We start from the raw sequence: 20,791 nt of genomic DNA, 5'->3' as shown, positions 1-20,791 counted from the left end.
ATATTTTAACATCATATGGCTAAAAATTGAACGTATCATTGAACTGATGTTTTATTTATTTATTTATTTAAGATTTTATTTATTTATTTGACAGCACAAGTAGGCAGAGAGGCAGGCAGAGAGAGGGGAGAGAAGAGAAAGCAGGCTCCCTGCTGAGAGAGAGCCCGATGTGGGGCTCGATCCCAGGACCCTGGGATCATGACCTGAGCTGAAGACAGAGGCTTTAACCCACTGAGCCACCCAGGCACCCCTGAACTGATGTTTTAGTGGTAAGCTATTTCTGGCTACTGACAAGTTACAGGAAATTTAAAGCTTTTTATTATTAAAATAAGAAAATGTGTATCAAATCACATCGGCTTTATTATTTTAGTATGTCTATAGAATATATCATGGACCCAATGTGTCATAAAATTAACCTAAAGAGTCCAGCAGATATGTCAAAAAATTCTGCCCTTCCATAGGCTTGTTTTGTTTTTGTTTTTTTAATTTTTTTTAAAAAGATATTTATTTATTTATTTGACACAGAGAGATCACAAGGAGGCAGAGAGGCAGGCGAAGGGGGAGAGAGGAGGAAGCGGGCTCCTGCCGAGCAGAGAGCCTGATGCGGGATTCAATCCCAGGACCCTGAGATGATGACCTGAGCCGAAGGCAGAGGCTGAACCCACTGAGCCACCCACGTACCCCCATAGGCTTGTTTGCATTTAATTCTCCCATACTTATTTAGGGATGTACTTATAAACAAAGGGCAACTTACATAATAGGAAATATTTGAAAATGTGTACCATTTGGGTAACTGCTATTTTCTCTGACTTCTAGGATTTTAATTTATGTAACAGCTGATGTAGCGTCAGTATTTATTGGTAGCTAATGTATTCTTCTGCTACAGAAATCAGATTGACATCTTTATTGTTATTAAAGAGATTTTGCTACGGTTGGCAGAGGTGCTCCAAATTATTTGTTTAACAAAGGATTTATAAGTACCTAGTTTGTGCTAAGCACCATTCTTCACTGATCATACAGAGATAAAATTCCCTCTCAGAAAGTTAAAAATCTAGAAAAGGCAGTAAGAGTATGTGAACAATAGAGACTTTAGCACGGGTGCTTTGAGAATATAATGGCAAGTACCACTTCAGGTAGTTTCACTAGCCTCATTTTCCTTTTATAGAACTATCAGTCAGCGTTTAGTCGGAGAAGCAGAACTACTAGGATAGAGGTTTGTACGGAATTAGACTTGGCACTGTTGTGGGAGCTACTTAAGCATGGCTCTCTGAGCTGTTAACCTTTGTTTCTGATGTAGGAGCTCGAAATCCAAAAGTAGGCAGGGAAGAGGGGAAGATGGCTGTAAAGTGGGAGACACAGGAACAGGTAGAAATCGCAACCACAGACCGAAACCCTTGTCATTTTTATTACCTTGGACTTTGATGGTATGACTTCCAGAAAAGCCTGGGTCCTTTTTCACACATACCGTGGCCAAAGGTTAGAAAAGCTAAAGAGTGCTCCAGGGAAAAGCTGGGAAGTTGTAGGCCAGTTAACAACTGGGAGCCACAGATCACCAACCACACATATGAGCTCCTAAATAGTTGCTGCTTCACATCTGCTCTATAAACTTGCTGAGGGATCGATTGCTCACTCTAACAGAAATATTCAGGGAAGAGAATTCTGGAAAGTAATTTCGTGTAACCCACTCAACACATTACAAACCACCACAATAACTAGCCTATTAATAAAAGTCAACCTGGATGAATAATACTGAAAGCAAAAATCTAATCCCAAGAAGTCAGTGAACATCCAGTGAAATGGAGAGAGCAGAAAGGTGACAGGTGAGAAAGGGAAGGCTGAGCTGGCGTTTGAAAGAGAAAGTTAGCCACAAGAGTCAGGGGTTGGGTCCAGAAAGAAGGAGTAGCATTCGGGGCGCCTGGGTGGCTCAGTGGGTTAAGCCGCTGCCTTCGGCTCAGGTCATGATCTCAGGGTCCTGGGATCGAGTCCCGCATCGGGCTCTCTGCTCAGCAGGGAGCCTGCTTCCCTCTCTCTCTCTCTCTTCCTGCCTCTCTGCCTACTTGTGATCTCTGTCTGTCAAAGAAATAAATAAAATCTTAAAAAAAAAAAGAAGGAGTAGCATTCATGATTGTGGGGAAGCTAATGTAAGAGAGTACATTTTTAAATCTAAGTTACTCAAGTGAAATACAAATAGGAGTTATATTAGGGTCCTTAAATGTTCTGCTTAGCAGTTAGATTTTGTTCTGAGGACTGGGGAGCCAGTAAAAGGTTTTAAGCAGAGGAATGACAACTAGATTTTTGTTTCAGAAAAGGTACTGTCAACAGAAGAAGACAGTTTGGGGAGAGGCAAAGCCTGCTCAGCGGCAGGATCATTCTAGCCAAAAGACATCGAAGACCTCAACTGAAGGCCTCGTCAGTGTGGTTGGAAAGGAGGTAATTGAGAAACACTAAAGGCAACGTTAATGGGACTTGAGTGTGCAGATAATGGAAGAAAGGAACAATCAATGTGAGTTACAGCTTTCTTTCTTTTTTTTTTTTTTTAAAGATTTTATTTATTTATTTGACAGAGAGAAATCACAAGTAGGCAGAGAGGCAGGCAGAGAGAGAGGAGGAAGCAGGCTCCCTGCTGAGCAGAAAGCCCGATGTGGGGCTCGAACCCAGGACCTGGGATCATGACCTGAGCCGAAGGCAGCGGCCCAACCCACTGAGCCACCCAGGCGCCCCGAGTTACAGCTTTCTTGAAGGAGAAGTTATAGCCTGAAAGAGAAGAGAATGGGAGGCACTGTTATTCACCGTGACTCAGGAAAGAGTATAAGTAAGTATAGAGCCATGAAAGAATATCAGTGTTTTCGAAATGGTAGAGGATTACGCAAAAGAAGGAATAGCCAGTTATTGGAGGAAAACCAGGAGAGAGCAGTGTCAAGAAATCAAGACCGTGGAGAGTTCTGTGTCAGAAGAGCCACTTTTTCAGGGAGATTAAGAGGACTCAAAGTGCGCATTAGAGTTAATAGCAGAAAGTCTCTGGTGGCCCTTAGAGTAGTTTTGGTTGAATAGCAGCGCAAAAGATAGATACGGTTGTGGTAAAGGATTGAGAAGCAGTGAGGAAATAGACCTACATAGAATAATTTCCAGAACATTACTCACCCTCACTTGTATTGTCTACACACCTGTTGGATTCCTTAAAGACATCTCAAATGTAAGTTAAAAATAGATCTCTTAGTGTCCACCCCTACCCTGCTCTTCCTAAGTCTTCTCCATCCCATAATGGCACCACCTTTCACCCAAGTTGGCCAGCCCAAAAAACTAGGAGTCTACCTTAGCCCTTTTCACTGTTCGTTGTTTTTTTTTTTAAGATTTTACTTATGACAGAGAGCAGTCGCAAGCAGAGGACAGGGGGGAGGTGGAGGAAAGCAGACGAAGCCAGCTCCCTGTTGAGCAGGGAGCCTGACAATGACGATGTGGGGCTCGATTTCAGGATCCTGGGATCATGACCTGAGCCAAAGGCAGATGCTTAGTCAATTGAGTCACCCAGGAGCCCCACGCTTTCACTTTTCTACCCAGTCCATCAGCAGGTCTTGTTTACTTCTACTCAAAAATTATCACAAATATGTCCACTCCTACCACTGCCTAATCCAAGCTGCCATGTTTCACTTGGACTACTACAATTCTCTGTCGTACACTTGCATCCTTTTAACAATTCTCTGCAGCCAAAGTGAGCTTTATAAAATGTAAGTTGAATCCTATCACTCCCCTGCCTAAAACTTTGTAATGCTCCATCACATTTAGAATAGAATCTGATCCTTATCTTATTTACAAGGTACTATATGATCTGGTCCCTAGCAATCTCTCTGACCTCATGACCACCACTCTCCCTGTTGATTCCGCTTTGGCCACCCTTTCTTTGCTGTTTCTCACATGTCTGAACTGTTCCAGTGTGCACGCTTTGCACAAACTCCGAGCTTCCCAGACAGGTTGCCACAGATGGCTAATATGCCAGGAGATACTACTTAATATGTGGGGCAGGGGGGCTGACCCTCAGGCCAACGATTTCAGGCTGAGAACAGCTTCATCTGGGGCTCCTCATCAGGCCACTTGGTCTGAGCAGATCTAAGAACAGCTCCACAGTCCCCAGAACCAGAGAACCGGATGACTGACGTCCTGCATTCAGCAACACTGACACATTGCCAAGAGAGGGTTTTGCCACCTGGACATAAGCAATGGCGCCCAGTTGTAGAGCACGTGCTGCTTCTGTTGGGCCAGGGGCCACGGATGTGCTGGAGGAATTTGTTTACCCGTGCCCAAGCAGTATGGTGTCAACTCAAAGAGGAGGTGATAAGCCAAGCAGGGGTCCTAGAGGCAAAACTCCAGACCCCGGCTCCAAATCTCTACCTCCAAATTATCAGAAATGTATTTCTATGCGGTAGATGTGGTTTGGGACCTACCAACGGGCTGCATGGTGATTGGCTGGCTGGGCAATCTGCAGATGAGAGTATCATGATTATTTCTTAAGTACGTGATATGAAAAAGTCCAGTTGAATTTGAAGTATTTTTGTATTAGCAAAAGAAATCAATTACATTGTCAATGAAAAAAGGAAATGTTCGATTCTTTTGTTGTTTTATACTGAGCAAGAAAACAAATTATTATCAATGATAAATAATAATCTGAAGACCATTCCAGTCAAGTCAATCACCCTAATTTGGTGGTTATTCTTAACATCCCTCATGGTAAGATAACCCAGAAATGTTTCCTGATGTGATTAAATATAAAGTAGACAATGTCACCTATGATGTAATCTAGCCCAAAATAATGAACTTGAATCTGTCAAGGCTTAAGATGTAAATTCCAGTTTCCAGGAACTACAGGAGATAGAGGAACAAGATAAATGACACTAAAGGAAGTAATTAAATTAAGGGTTATGTTTCTCCATGTATTAGATCTTAAGTGTTTTCCATTAAAGTTTTTTGATGTTCTCTGTTAAGGTCTGGTACCTCTTTTATAACATTTATTCTAAAAACTCTCTATTCTTTATTAGTATTATAAAATGTACCTTGCTTATATTTTCTATTTGTTGTTGAAGAAGTAAAATTAAGATGTGGATTCCTGGAACTTTGTTGGTTGAGGTTAAAATGCAATCAAAATGCAAAATCTTGTAACATTTGCTTCTGGTAATGGTAGATTAGGTAACTCAGACTGTCCAACTGAAGAAATTTTTTAACATCTGAGTGAGATATAAGACATATCTTAAGAATATTAAAGCACTGGGGTGCCTGGGTGGCTCAGTGGGTTAAAGCCTCTGCATTCGGCTCGGGTTGTGATCCCAGGATCCTGGGATCGAACCCCGCATTGGGCTCTCTGCTCAGCAGGGAGCCTGCTTCCTCCTCTCTCTCTCTGCCTGCTTTTCTGCCTACTTGTAATCTCCATCTGTCAAATAAATAAATAAAACTTTTTTTAAAAAGTTAAAAAAAAAAAGAATATTAAAGCACCAAGAGTTAATGAGACATCATCAGGCCAAGGACCGAGAGACAGTGGAAATTCAGAGAGGTGAGTTTAGCACTCGGGCCCACTTATGCCCTGGAAGCATTTGCCAATCAGAGAGATGGCCAAAAGACTAAACTATTCTTTCGGTGACTTCACAGAATAGTGGCTATTCCCAGAGAAATGAAGGATGGAGTCCAGGACCCACTGAGGAGGGAAACCGAGTAAACATCACCACTTCCCACCACCAACACACATAGTCAGCTGTACTTGGAAATAAAGGTGAAGACCAAAAACCCAGCTCTTCCATGGCCAGCGCCCTGCTGTGAGTGGATGACTCCATGAACACTCAGCCCTGAACTTGGATTAAGGTGATCCCAGATTGCTGGTGGCCCCAGGTCCTTGGCAAAAGCAATACAAGAAACCTGGTTTAGAGGAATAAAACATGACCCTAGTCTTATATTTCTACAAATGATTTTTCAAACCCAGTTTTACAGTAAAAGATAATCAGATGATTAGAAGATAAGATACTGGAAGCAAAAACTAAATATTAAGCCATAAACTATGCTTACTGTATTAAAGCAGATAAAAGTCAAGTTTGAAAATGTTGACAGAGAACTGAGCATACATTTAAAGAAACAGAATTTGAAGAATATAAATTCTAGAACTGAAAAAAATATATAGAAAAATTAGCTCAGTTGGCTCTTGTCAATAGCAGATTAGACCATGGTGAAAGGAACAATTATGAACTGGAAATAACTTAGAATATCTAGAAGGAAGGAGAGAGAGACAAAAAAAATGAGAAATACCAAATGGAGAGTAGGAGAGAAGATACAACAAGGTCTAATACGTAGTTGGAATCCTCAAAGAAAATGAAGCAGAGGCAGTACTTAAAAGAGCTCACAGCCAGAAAATCATGACACGAAATGGTCGATATACAGGGAGGAAATAACCAACCAGGATTCTTTGGCATTAAAATAGCTTTTAAGAATGGAAGAGAAGGGACGCCTGGGTGGCTCAGTTGGTTGAGCAGCTGCCTTCGGCTCAGGTCATGATCCCAGCGTCCTGGGATCGAGTCCCACATCGGGCTCCTTGCTTGGCAAGGGAGCCTGCTTGTCCCTCTGCCTCTGCCTGTGCTCGCTCTCGCTTCTCTCTCTATGACAAATAAATAAAATCTTTAAAAAAAATAAAAAAATAAAAAAAATAAAAGTGGTGTGTCTGTTTAAAAAAAAAAAAAAAGAATGGAAGAGAAATAAAGATTTTGAAAGAACTAAATGAGTTAACAACCAGCAGCACCTCACTGAAAGACTAAAAGGTATCCTTAAGACAAGGAAAATGATCCCGTAGAAAATGCCAGAAATGGGAAAAGGAAGAAAAACAGCTGTTAAATACGTGAGTAGACCTAAGATAAGTGTAAAGATAAGCTCTTGGGAGATTAAAATATTTTTATTTAGAAGTAGACAAATACATAATCATATCCATGACTAAAAAATTAGTAAGCAGTTAGGATATAGAATTTGGACAGAACAACAAACTGTACTTAATAGAGACATATAGAATGCTACTGCCAATAACCGCAGGCTACACAGTCTTCTCAAATACATATGAAATAGCACTCAAAGGGCCCCTGGGTGGCTCAGAGTCACTGAAGCCTCTGACTCTTGGTTTCGGCTCAGGTCGTGATCTCAGGGTTGTGAAACCGAGCCCTGTGAAGGGCTCCACTGAGTGCAGAGTCTGCTTGAGATTATCTTTCCCTCTCCCTCTTTCCCTCCTTGTCAAACTCTCTCTCTCACTCAAATAGATAAATATGGGGGAAAAAAGATAGTATATAAAAATTGACCATGTAATATTGCATAATGCATGCTTCAACAAATTTTGAAGGATTGAAATCATGCATAATATTTTTTGTTGATCACAGAGCAGTTGTGCTTAAAAGTTAACCAAATGATAAGGAAATCAATGTGTATTTTGAAATTAGGAAATACATTTCTAAGCAATCCATGCATCAAAGAAGAAATTAGAAACTATTGTGAAATGAATGACAAAAAACAGAAGATACAGAGGCACAAGGAGTACAAAATCTGGCCCCAAACTTCCTGAAGTCGGGTTTGTGGTTAGAGAATCCTCAAAAGTTGTTTTGTTTTTCTCTTTGTCCTCTGCCCAGAGCCAAGACTGGAATAAGCCAGTGTGACAGGGTTCTGCAGTGCCCCCCAGTGTCTGCCCTGGTGTCACCCCAGTAAAATCCCTTCCCCTGAGCAATGATGGACTCTGTGACTTGCATCTAATGATACAATATACCAAAGGAGATGTGTTGCCACTCCCTCCATTGGGTTATTTTATGTGGCACAGGTGATGAGAAGTCACTCCCACTGCTACATTACACTGTAGACCACCATCCTGGCAGCCTGGCAAGACTCTCCTGCTGGCCTCAAAGAAGCAGACTGGCATGTTGTGAACTACCTATGAACAGGACCACAGGTGAGGAACGGCAGGCAGCTTCTAGGACCCGAGGGTTGGCCCCAGCACACAGGCAGTAAGAAGCTAGGGCCCCTCAGTCGTACAGCCGAAAGGAGAAGAATTCATGCAAAAAATGGAGTTTGGAAGTAGATCTTTTCCTAGTCAAGCCTCTGATGAAATCAAGGCTCCAGCCAGTGCCCTCAGTGCACTCTGGTAAGACCCTAAGCAGAGAACCCGGGTAAGCAGTACCAAAGCCTCTAACCCACAGACACTGAGAGATAATAAATGTGTACTCTTTTAAGCTTCAGAATGTGTGATCATTTGTTATGCTGCTGTTGAAAGCTAGTACAAGGATCCTTAACATGTCCATCTGTGGCTTTTTTCCTAATCCACCCACTGTGGTTCTCCTTTCAGAGGGTCTGATGCAATCCACCCCCCCCCCCACTCCCGCCTTGGTGCAGGCTTTAGATTCAGTTTCCTGATCTCATGCACATGGCCTTTCAACCCTAGCTCTGAGTCAACAAAAATTAGCAGCTGTTCCCAGAGCAAACCCCAGCTCCAGCTCTCACTCAATATGCTTCCTTTGTACCTTTGAGGATTCCCAGCATCCCGTTCAGCCACGCATTTCTCAATTCTGGTGTTTAAAATGTTTCATCAGCATTGGTTGGTGTTCTTTGACCAGAGGATCTCTTTAAAGATCCAGTCTGTTCTATGTCCTGGGATTCGTGTTCACCGTTCAACCCACTGAAGCCTTATTCTTTGCCACTGCCACACCCTAAGCTGTGTTCAAAGAAAGGGGTCATGATCTCTTCATTTCCAGATCCAGTCCACTCCTTCCAGTCCTCATGTTACTGGGTCTCCCTCTTGGCAATATCTGGAGCTACCGGCCACGCTTTCCTTCCTTCCTTTCCTTCCTGGCTTCTAATAGCTTGTGTTTGCTGTCACTGCTTCCTCTCAGTTTCCTTAGCTGACAACCGTCTGCCTCCCTCCTAAATATTGGTGTTTCTCAGGGTTCTGGCCTATGAATTTTTATTCCCACTCTACAGGCTACGTGGACAGTCTTAGCCATTCCCATGGCTTTTACTATCACTTGTATGCTGCTGACTTTCTCGCTTATAACTCAAATCGTTAGGCAGGATGGGTTAGGTTAAGGGAGATCAGAAACTATCCCCACATCTTTGTGTAATGTGGAAAAGCTTATTTCTTGCTCATAAAGAATCCACCACAGGTCCAGGTGACCCTCCGGAGAAACTATCCTCTATATGATGACACAGTGATCCAGCTTCAGGGCCTGCAACCTTACCTTCTCACCACAAATCTCTGTGACCACCCTGCAGAAGGGGTCAGAAGAGGTCTTACTTCAGTGATTAAATGCTTCAAATCGAAGGGAATACATCACTTTCATTCGTAGTCTTTTGGCCACAACAAGTAACATGGCAACACCACCCCCCACCACAACCACAGGTGAGACTCTGGGCCAGAAGGAGAGGAGAATTGGTTGTGGGCAAGAACTAGGACTGTTTATCACACAAATCTAGATCTCTTTCATGAGCTCTAGATCTGTGTGTCCTGTTACCCTTGCCACATTTCTGCCTGAATGTTGCACAAACACCCTGAAGTCAATGCGTCAAAGAGTAAACACATATGTCCACATATATGTCCAATTCTATATCACTTCTATATTGGCACTACTAGTCAGTGATAACGAAGCAGAAATCTGGGAGCTACCCTGAGCTCCTCTCTCCCATACCCTCCTCTTACAAGTAGTAAATGACTAGATTCATCACCTCTCTTCCCCATCTCTTCTTCCTCATACCCACTGCCTCTTGTCAGACCTCTGCAATGGTAAAGGATTTGCTACCCACTGCCTAGCCCCTCCCTTCTGTTGCCTAAACCCAATGTGACCATGTCACTCTTCAGCCATCTCTCCATTCCCCCTAAGGTAAGGTTTGTTTAGAGTCCTCCATTACCTGGTCTTTTCCTTCCTCCAGCCTTTTCTCTTCCATTTCCCATCCCCACCTGACCTTCATTCCCCGCTGCACCAGCCATGGCAAAATACATTTCTTGGACTGTAACTAACATGACAAAGCATGTTTTACTCATGCAATCCCTCTGCTTGGAATACACTTCCTTCCTCTGCCTGTCTAGAAAATGTGATTCATCTTTCAAGACACAACTCATACAACATCTCCTCTATGGTGCTTCTCAGGACACTCAGTCTCCCTCCTTATTGTGTAAGCTCAGCCCTTTCTCCATTGGGTCCCACTCTTCTGGTGCAGATATCAGCATTTCATCTACAATATTTCATTATGCTGTTTTCTCCAGAACTTGGCAATGCATGTGGGTCATAGAAGGTGCTCAGTAAATGTTGAATTAATTAATTAATTTTCACTCTAAGTCTTGAGCTACTACTGTTTCCCTCTCTGGCTCTTCTTCATACTTCAGCTCTTTGGTAACATCTTCGATCTTTTGCCCTTCCTTGTTTTTGCTTCCACTCCTAGATATCTCTCAAATTCACTTACATCTCGGCACAAAAACAGGCACATAGATCAATGGAGAATAGAGAACCCAAAAATGGACCCTCAACTCTAAGGTCTACTAATCTTTGACAAAGCAGGAAAGAATGTCCAATGGAAAAAAGACAATGTCTTCGGTAAATGGTGGGAAAATTGGACAGCCACATGCAGAAGAAAGAAACTGGACCACTTTCTTATACCATACACAAAAATAGACTCAAAAAGGATGAAAGACCTAATTGTGAGACAGGAATCCATCAAAATCCTAGAAAAGAGCACAGGCAGCAACCACTGTGACCTCAGCTGCAGCAACTTCTTGCTAGACACATCTCCAAAGCAAGGGAAATCAAGGCAAGAAATGAACCACTGGGACTTCAAGATAAGAAGGTTCTTCACAGCAAAGGAAACAGTCAACAAAACCAAAAGACATAGCGAAATAAGTCAATTGGAGACAGACAACTATCATATGATCTCCCTGATATGAGGAAGTGGAGATGCAACATGGGGGGTTAAGGGGGTAGGAGAAGAATAAATGAAACAAGATGGGATTGGGAGGGAGACAAACCATAAGTCACTCTTAATCTCACAAAACAAACTGAGGGTTGCTGGGGGGAGGAGGGTTGGGAGAGGGGGGTGGGGTTATGGACATTGGGGAGGGTATGTGCTATGGTGAGTGCTGTGAAGTGTGTAAACCTGGCAATACACAGACCTGTACCCCTGGGGATAAAAATACATTATATGTTTATAAAAAATTAAAAAAAAAAGACAACAGACAGAATGGGAGAAGATAATTGCAAATGACATATCAGATAAAGGGCTAGTACCCAAAATCTATAAAGAACTTATCAAATTCAACACCCAAAGAACAAATAATCCAATCAAGAGATGGGCGGAAGACATGAACAGACATCCAAATGGCTAACAGACACATGAAAAAGTGCTCAACATCACTTGGTAGCCGGGAAATACAAATCAAAACCACATTGAGATACCACCTCACACCAGTCAGAATGGCTAAAATTAACAGGAAATGACAGGTGTTGTTGGAGATACGGAGAAAGTGTAAACCCTCTTACGCTTTTGGTAGGAATTCAATCTGGCACAGCCACTCCGGAAAATAGTATGGAGATTTCTCAAAAAGTTGAAAGTAGAGCTACTCTATGACCCAGAAGTTGCACTGCTAGTGATTTACCCCAAAGATACAAATCTAGTGATCTGAAGGGGCACCTGCATGCCAGTGTTTATAGCAGCAATGTCCACAATAGCCAAACTATGGGAAGAGCCCAGATGTCCATTGCCAGATGAAGAGATAAGATATGGTATATATACACAATAGGCTACTACTCAGCCTTCACAAAAATGAAGTCTTGCCATTTGCAATGATGTAGATGGAAATACAGGGTATTATGCTAAGCAAAGTAAGTCAATCAGAGAAAGAAAATTATACAGTCTCACTGATATGTGGAATTTAAGAAACAAAACAGGATCATAGGGGAATGGAGGGAAAAATAAGACAAAATTAGGGGGACAAGCCATAAGAGACTCTTAATCATACAAAAAAACTGAGGGTTGCTGGAGGGGAGGAGGATGGGGGATGGGGTGACTGGGTGATGGACAGTAAGGAGGACACATGATATAATGAGCACTGAGTTATTATGTAAGACTGATGAATCACTGAACTCTACCTCTGAAACTAATAATACACTATATGTTAAACAATTGAATTTCATACATTTAAAAAATGCTCCACTCTTGAACCATGCTGATCTCTGGGTAAACATCTCCTGAGTCCCAGCAACCAGTCCCAGGCCTGAGGTACCCTATGTGGTTCCTTTCTGCTCCCTCTGTCCAAAACCCATCCATGCTCCAGACCCCCAGCTCTGGGTCCACCAGCATGCAGCCTTGCCTGATTTCACCAGCTCTACAAGCTCTGCCAGCTCTTCCTTTTCCCTTGCCTGTTGAGTTGCTCTGCCCTCTGCCTGAAACTGTCTTTCTGGGGCTCTCTGCCTGCCTAGCTTTTCCCCATCCTCTGGTTCTCAGTGTCTGCTCCTTGGACAGACTATCCCTGCTCATCCATCTCATCTAAAGGCCTCCCACCATTTAATCTGCTTCTGTCCCTCATGGCCTTTAACACAATCTGTAATGTCTGTTGTTTTCTTGTTTTTTATTTCTCTTCTCAATTAGACAATAGGCCCCATGAGAAAATTTTCTGCTTTGTTCTCTGAAATATCCATAGCACCTAATTCACACACAGTTTATTTAGAAAGTGTATGTATTAATATTTTAAATCCTTTTTTCAAATTTTAGAATGTTTCTTGTTTTCAAATACCACATAAAAAAATAACATGCCTTTCTTGATTAAGAGATCCAGAGAGAGTAATTCCAAGTTAAAGGTGTTTTTTCTCTATTTCAATAGTTTCTTTTAGTTGCTGAGAGGATAATCTGATGAGGATTATCCAATCTGTTCCTCTGATAACTTTGGCCTCATAAGAATTCTTGCTTTATTTTCCATTAACTCCATAAATTACAAATTCTTTTGTAAAAAGAATAATAATTTCAGGGATTATTTTCTTTTGTCACACTTCTTGAATCCTTAAATATCAGATTTCACTCTCAAGGTTTTCTTACAGAGCCAAACACAAAACACAGTGGAGTGACCAGAACTTCTATGGTGTTCTTAGAAATTACTGTGCTCCAAATTTCTTAAATATCTGTGAATATGTAATAGTGAATCTTTCATAAATTCTCTTTTGGATAATATTTCTAAATCCATATGTTTATTTTTCTAAATTCTAAATTCATCCTCCCTTTACTTTTTACTACTTCTTTTAAGATGCAGAGTACTTTATTAATATTATTTTATGGATAAATATTTACAAAGAAATGACTCACCTTCACTCTAAAGGGATTGCCCATAACTCTTTTTTTTTTTTTTAAGATTTTATTTATTTATCTTGAGAGAGAGAGAGAGCCAGAGCATGAGCTGGGAGGAGGGTCAGAGGGAGAGGAAGAGAGAATATCCAGCAGACTCCTTGCTGAGCACAGAGCCCCACACGGGCTCAATCTCATGACCCTGAGAACATGACCTGAGTCGAAACCAAGAGTCAGATGCTTAACTGACTGAGCCACTCAGGCACCCTCAGTGATCTCCATAACTCCTAGCACACTTCATGTCTGCCCAGCTAGTACCTTACACTTGACTCTGCTTGACCCTGCTCTTTGTCCCTCCTTATCAAACTCATCTCTCTGGTTAGAACAAGTGATATTTGAAGGTGCTTGATGACAATGATAATGCCATATTGCTGGGAACTCCACCTTATCTCACATGCTTAATTAGAAATACACTTGTCTTAACCCCCATGTTCTAGTGTTCATGTGTCAAAAGATATAAGAGAAGCTGTTCATGGGATTAAAAAATATATGGTGTTATAAAAATAATTAAAACATATATATATAATGTTGGGCTCAAAGGGGAAGTCTGACCTCAAGTTTAGACAAGATCTTTGCAACACAGAGCTTGATGGGGTAGTAGCAGTAAATCATGATTTCGTCATCTCTGAAAAGTAGGAGTAGTCACGGAAGCAAGTGAAAAGTTCAGTCTTAGACAACGGGCGTCTTATGACCGGACTTTTTCTTAGAAGGTAAATGCATTTACCCCATGCTTTTAATCTAGATGAAATAATTATTCATGCAAGGGAAATGTCATCTAATTTCTAGTGGTTTCTATCTCTTTTTTTTTCTCTTTAACTTTATTTGGTGGGGAAAGGGTTGTATTTGAGTGGCTGCATGTAGCTAGTGGATTTTGTGGCAATTGCTAAGAGTCTCCCAGTACTGGACAAAATGTGCAAAAGTATATATAGTGCTGTTTCTATTTTAATTTATGCTCTGTCAAATGTTTGGGGCATTGTTTTCAAATGGAAATGTGTTTCCTGCATTTCTTGGCCTGGATCTGTATTTATTTTCCTGCTGCTCTGTGTGATGGTTTTGTCTTTCAATATGGGGTGGCCCCCAAAATTTTAAAGGTGGCCGTGGTGGCATTTCTTTGGGATGGTTGTAAACTCAGAGCCACTTATTTGAAGGTTAAGACTTTACAGAAACTTATAATCCTCTTATCTCCTATGTCCCCAGTGGTGAAGTTTAATATAAATTCATAGCATAAGATCATGCTCTTTTTAGGGCAAACACATATTTCAATATTTAAAAAAATAGTCTCTATTTTATGGTGCTCTACAAAGAGCACTGTTGACTTTTAAATTAGAAAAGGAGCAAAAATGCTAGAAAAATTGTTACCACTGATGATTCTGCTGTAGATGATGGGCTTCCTAGTCCTGTGTCTCAGAATTCTCACCAGATTTCCCTGTCGGCACTTTACCTTACATTATGTTATTTGGTCGAGTCTAATGCACTTATTATTATTGCTGTTGTAAGTGGTACATGGCGATTAGTTATCCTTCTCCCGACCCTCCCCATGTCCAAGGACTTGGAAATTGATTCACTTTTGAAAGCTGAGTAAATAAACACAAATAATAGATGACATTTATTATCTAAATAAATTACCTTAAAATACAGCAGGTATAGACAGAGCCAAAAATTCTTATCATGGGTGTGCCTAAATATGAAGTCAAACTGTGGTTTCCTAAAATGTCTTTGTTTTTTTATTTAAATAAAAGTGGAGACCATTTTTATCAGCAAAGAAACTGGTTAAGTGAGCTATAGTACATAGCTATAACTGAAACACTTATGGTCACTAAAAATGCTTATAGAAAGTTTTGAATGGCATGGGAGGGATGTTTATGATAAAGAAAAAACTTAAAAACAATAACAGAAAAGGAGATATGAAGTCTCAACTAGCTTTTAGGAAATGCATGGAAGATTAACTAAAAAGAAATACTCCAAAATTATTAATATAATAATTGATAGTAGGATTTCAGGTGATTCTACTCTGCTGCTCTTAGGTACTTTACACTTTTTAGTACAAATAAATAAAAGGGAAAATACAGAAAACTTAACGTAAGAAGTAGAACCGTAGCCTAGATAAGGACACTGACACTCTTGGAAAGATAATACTTGAACAGAATAAAAATTCTGAAACAGCCTAGAGGAAGGGCCTTCACGAGAAAGTGGGTCAAAGCTTACCCAGGGAGGAGTGAAGCAAATACATTAGACCTCTATGACATTCAGTATTAAAATCATCCACTCATCTTCTCCCATACTCAGTTCAATTCAATGTTTGCCAAGCAAAACTGTGGTTTTAAATGGTTCTCCCATGTGTTCTGATAGAATGCGCTGGTGACACCAACATGTTCCTTAGGTCATTTCAATTTATACATCAGTCTCCTGTGAGTTAGTTGGTATGAGTCAGTTCTGGGCCAATCAGTCAATTCTAATTGAATTTTAGCCCTGCTAAAATCAGATTTCTAGACCTGCAAAGCTGAGAACTGTTTGCTGAGGTATAATAACCACACCATGTAAAGTCCATGACCACTGTCCTCACTAGAACACCCACCATGATTAGCCTCCCTCTCATGGATACTGCTCTGGTATTAAGATCACAGCCTCAGAGTTCACCCCTCTGCTACCTTTCCTTTCTAGCTTTCAAAGAGGAACATTTTTTATTCTCCGGAAGACAGCATGGGAGGATGGAGTTCCAAACCTGAACCCAAAAATGGTAAGTCCAGGGCAGAAACCATTACCTGCCTCACTACTGAGTTAACATGGACTGGATTAACCAGTAACTATACTGAAGAGCTGAATGGGACAACATTTCTGAGGTTGGAAGAATCAAATTTTACCCAATGCCAAGAAGAGTGTCAAGGGGAACCAGGGAGAACAGTCTATCCTCTCAAGTTGAGTAAAGGATGTCTGTGTGCTCAGTACAAGACCAGCTGGGTAGCTTAGGGCAACGCAGTTCACTTCCCTTACTGGCCCCCTATTTATGGCACTGGCCTTGGGAGAACTCACTGTGACTGCCTTTGACTAGTCACTGTTAAAAACCACCCTGCAAACAAAGGAACCACTAAAAAAAGGCAGCAGTTTCCAAGGTCAAGTTCCCCAAAACTTTGGGAAATGCTAGTTTTGGGTTTTGCTTTTAGTTCTCTACTCCCTGGCCTTGACATTGTCTGCTTATGTCCGAGGAAGCACATTTCCCTGGGGTCCATTAAATCTTGGAGGGAGGGACAGGAGATGTGTTTATTTGTCAAAGGGGCACACGGGGCTGCAGAAAAATGAGGCTCCTCTTTCATGGGTGTAGCTGTTTGTTTTTTAAGTTTTTAAGTGAAAGCTCTACTTTTGTTAAAGGATCCAGGACATGAAACACCGTTCTCTCCTTTTACAGAGTGGGACTCTCCATTGTGTATGTCCCCTGGTGACTTGGATAGTGTGGGGCACCTGGAGACTTAATTTAAGCTGGAAAGATTCATGAGATGTGGCAGATGCACTAAGCCCCTTCTCATTCTCTCACAGACAAACCAAGTTTCAGCACAACAGCTCCGACAATTGCCTCCAGACCCTGCTCCCAGGAGCCCACCAAGTAAGTGAGCCATTCTCCCACCCATTTCATCTTGCACTACATGGCATTGGATTTTGTGCTGACAGCCCTGCCTGATGGGACTTAGGAGGGCTGGGGAAAAGGGACCAGAAACAGTTGAAAAAAATGAATTGGTTTTTTATATTTAGAGTGTGGTTCTTTTTTTTTTTTTTTTTTTTAAAGATTTTATTTATTTATTTGACAGAGAGAGATCACAAGCAGGCGGAGAGGCAGGTAGAGAGAGAGGAGGAAGCAGGCTCCCTGCTGAGCAGAGAGCCCGATGCGGGGCTCGATCCCAGGACCCTGAGATCATGACCTGAGCTGAAGGCAGCGGCTTAACCCACTGAGCCACCCAGGTGCCCCTAGAGTGTGGTTCTTAACCCGGAGTGCCCCAGGGAGGGAGATCCCTCAGGAGATCCATGAATCCCCTCAGCTCATCAACAAACGGTGTGTACAGGCGGGCTTGTGAAGATTTATGAGGGGGACAAGAGCTCATGATTTGCACTGAGGTTTCAGAGAGTTCTGGAACACCAAAGCAGAAAGTTGAAAAGCAGTGGGTAAAAGTCACCTAGCCAGCATGAAAGCTATTTTAGGGATCGACCCGCAGGCAGGAATGGTGACCCTCTGGCCTTTAGTAGAGGCCTTCAGAAAGCCCAGTGGGTCATCTGCTCCCTTTCTTTGCCAAAACAGCATACAGTATTTGGTCTTGGCCTTTTTTGTGGGGGTCCTGCTAACGCTGCTGCTGCTGGTGCTTGTCTTCCTCATCGTGAAGACCTACAGAAAATGTAAGTGGTCTCCGAGAGATGGGACAGCTCTTCTGGCTCTGACATTGAGAATTACGTCTTGGTGTTAGCTCTGAGGGCGAGTAAAACCTTGGTAGCTCACCCTCTCCACAGACTGGGGAACTGATACCCTTGGCTTCTGTCTCTGCCCTCCCTACCCCTCCACTTTTGCCACCTCCAACACCCACCTCGCCCCCCAGCCTGCAGAGAGAGGCTTCCCATTCCTCCACACCCCACTGGTGAGACTGTTCCTCTCTTTCCTGGCCCCTGTGGCAGGCCACTCCAGTCCCTGGGCCCGGGATCCTCCCTCGGATGGTCACTCCAGCCGTGATCCTCCAGCCAAGGTGAGAGGATCACACTCTTTTGGGGACCCTGGGCACGTGCATCTTCTGATCTCTTTGATCCTCTATGACCACATCCTCCAAGGGGCTTCTACAGAGACCATGGCTTTTATTTTTTTATTATTATTTTTTTTAAAAACTGTTTCCTTTTTTTTTTTTTTTTTTAAGATTTTATTTATTTATTTGACAGACAGAGATCACAAGTAGGCGGGGGGGGGGGGGGGAAGCAAGCTCCCCGCAGAGCAGAGAGCCCATGTGGGGCTCGATTCCAGGACCCTGGGATCATGAACTGAGCTGAAGGTAGAGGTTTTAACCCACTGAGCCACCCAGGCCCCTGAGACCCTGGCTTTTAAAGAGACACCGCCCTCCAAACTGAACTCAGTCGTTCCTCCTCCTTCTTCCTCTGCAGCTTTCATCTCCGGAGGAAGCACTTACCTATGCTAGCGTAGCTTTCAAAACCTTGGAAGAAAAGAGTGAACACCTGACTGAGAAACGTTCTGCACCCTTGGACACGGTTGTCTATGCTCCAGTCAAAGGGACAGACTCCCCCTACCTTTCCAGTGAGGCTTGATGCCGGTCCCTCTTACTCTCGGCTCTATCTTTATTCATCACTTTCCCTTAGGACAAATTCTGGACCACAGCATGGTCTGGTTGGAGCTGTTTGGGTGGGATCTGGAAATGTTAGCCAGCGGTTTTGAAGACTGAGGGGGAGTGCTTCTCTTGGCCTGAGAAGACACTGCCAGCCCTCCTGCTTGGACGGACAGCCACTTAGCCCTTTGAGGGCTGAGACGGCCTCCCTGGTCCTCTTCCAGAGTGTGTGGTACAGAGCTCAGCGCACAAAGGGTGCTCACTTGGTGCCACTGACCAGCTTGGGAGAAGCCAGCCTGATGGGCAAATGAGCAGGAGTTCCAAATAAAACCAACCAGTCTGCAGTGCTGGCTCCTCACGTATCATTTATTTGTCTGGTCCTGTCACATCCAGAGATCCAGAACTCCTCCATAGCCAGAAGCCAAACAGAGGGGACGGTACCCCAGAACAAGCTCAGGACTGATTGGAGCTCGGGTCTCAACCTCGGCCCCAACTAGCTGCATTCTTTTGGTAAGTGTAGCTCCTTCCTCGTGAAAACAGTACTAATAACGTTTACCTCTTAGTTCGAGAATAAGGAAGATGTCATCTTCTATGGTACTTTGTACATCCCAAGAGTTTTACACAAATAGAAGTTCTCCTTGTACAAAGCGCTGTTCACATGTGGATGTCCACTTCTTTGCTATACCATAAACGATATGCAAAGTGATATTATATGGGAACCAAAAACTTAAATGTGAACCCCCCCAAATCCTAATGGATGATTCCACAGACAGTCCTAGTAAAAATACCAATAGGGTTTGTTTTCTTTCTTTCTTTCTTTCTTTTTAAGATTTTATTTATTTGAGAGAGAGAGAAAGCACGAGCAGGGGGGAGGGACACTGGGAGAAGCAGCCTACCCCGCTGAGCAGAGAGCCCGATGTGGGGCTTGGTCCCAAGACCCCAAGATCATGACCTGAGCCGATGGCAGAGGCTTAACCCACTGAGCCACACAGGCGCCCCCACCACCCCCAATAAGATTATTCTTCATTCAGTAAGGTTACTCTAAAGACCCTGTGTAGACAATAAACCAGAAAGCAAATCCAGGAAATTTTATCAAAAGAAGCAAATAAAAGAATATAGGAAGCCTACCCCTAACCACTAACTAAAAGTATTTTTTTTTAATCAAGCATGACTCATTAAAATGTGTTCATGGTTCGCAAATAAACAAATGGGATAGAGTAAGAAGACTAGAAATAGATATGCATGAAGAAATTGAGAGTAAGATGGCATATCCGATCATTTGGGGGAAATTGGTTTATATGTAAAAGGTGTTTCAGCAGGTAGACAGCCATGTGGATGAAAATAAGATCAGATCCACATCTCCCTCCTTAAATCAAAATAAATTCTAGATCCATCAAAAATTTAACTGTAAAAAAAAAAAGTGTAAAAGTACTAGGAGAGTATATGGGAGAGCTTTAAGAATCGAGTGGTCCCTGCCTCGAATGTTTGACCCCAAGCCAATAAACCAGAAAAAGTTGATTAACTGGACTTACAAAATACTGTTCAAAATGCCAAGCCTGGAAAATATTTGCAAAGCATCTCATAGCCACAGGGCTGATTTTCTTAATATACTCAGAGCTTCTGCAAGTCAGTCAGAAAAAAAAAAAATCAGCAACTCAGTAGGAAAATCAAAATGAAACAAAAAAGCACAAAGGATGAGTCCAGGTTAGTCACAGAAAGGGAAATGTAAGTAGATTTTCAATAGATGAAGAGATACTCAAGTTTACTCATAATAAAAGAAATAGTAATTAAAACTACAGTTAGGTGTTTTCCATCCATGAGATGAGCAACATTCACAAAGTCTGCTAACAAACCATTCGGTCAGGACTGTGGGGAACAAAGACACACATTCAAATGATATGGTTGGCAATTTGGCAAAAGCTAACCAAGTTTTAAATCCTATAGCTGCAAATACATACTGTGGAAAGTTTAAATTGTGCATAGTTTAAATTGTAGTGTTCACCAAACTGCCTAAAACTTGGTGAGGCTCCTCACACTCTAAGTATACGCCTAGTGCCTAACATGTGTTCATGGAAGCCTCACAAAAACACTAGGAGGCTACAATGGTC

At 42.2% G+C, this 20,791-nt stretch overlaps 1 protein-coding gene across 4 annotated transcripts; it reads left to right on the top strand.

The window, feature by feature from the left end:
- The first annotated feature begins 55 nt into the window (after window positions 1-55).
- On the top strand, window positions 56-19,027 carry C4H1orf162 (chromosome 4 C1orf162 homolog). Of its 4 annotated transcripts, XM_047724739.1 has the most exons (9): window positions 56-269; window positions 2,305-2,430; window positions 6,714-6,865; window positions 16,039-16,114; window positions 16,909-16,975; window positions 17,339-17,419; window positions 17,663-17,757; window positions 18,031-18,098; window positions 18,505-19,027. In XM_047724739.1, the coding sequence occupies exons 3-9, from the start codon at window positions 6,824-6,826 to the stop codon at window positions 18,664-18,666; spliced, it is 591 nt and encodes a 196-aa protein (XP_047580695.1). In that variant the 5' UTR covers window positions 56-269; window positions 2,305-2,430; window positions 6,714-6,823; the 3' UTR covers window positions 18,667-19,027. The 4 variants fall into 4 exon arrangements, with proteins under 4 accessions (XP_047580695.1, XP_047580696.1, XP_047580694.1 ...); XM_047724740.1 differs by lacking the exon at window positions 17,339-17,419; XM_047724738.1 differs by lacking the exons at window positions 56-269; window positions 2,305-2,430; window positions 6,714-6,865 and adding exons at window positions 6,897-9,872; window positions 16,781-16,798.
- The last annotated feature ends 1,764 nt before the right edge of the window (window positions 19,028-20,791 follow it).

Source organism: Lutra lutra, chromosome 4 (genome assembly GCF_902655055.1).
Source record: "Lutra lutra chromosome 4, mLutLut1.2, whole genome shotgun sequence".
In the NCBI taxonomy this organism is placed as follows: Eukaryota; Metazoa; Chordata; class Mammalia; order Carnivora; family Mustelidae; genus Lutra; species Lutra lutra.
This window is presented reverse-complemented; position numbering and strand designations above follow the sequence as displayed.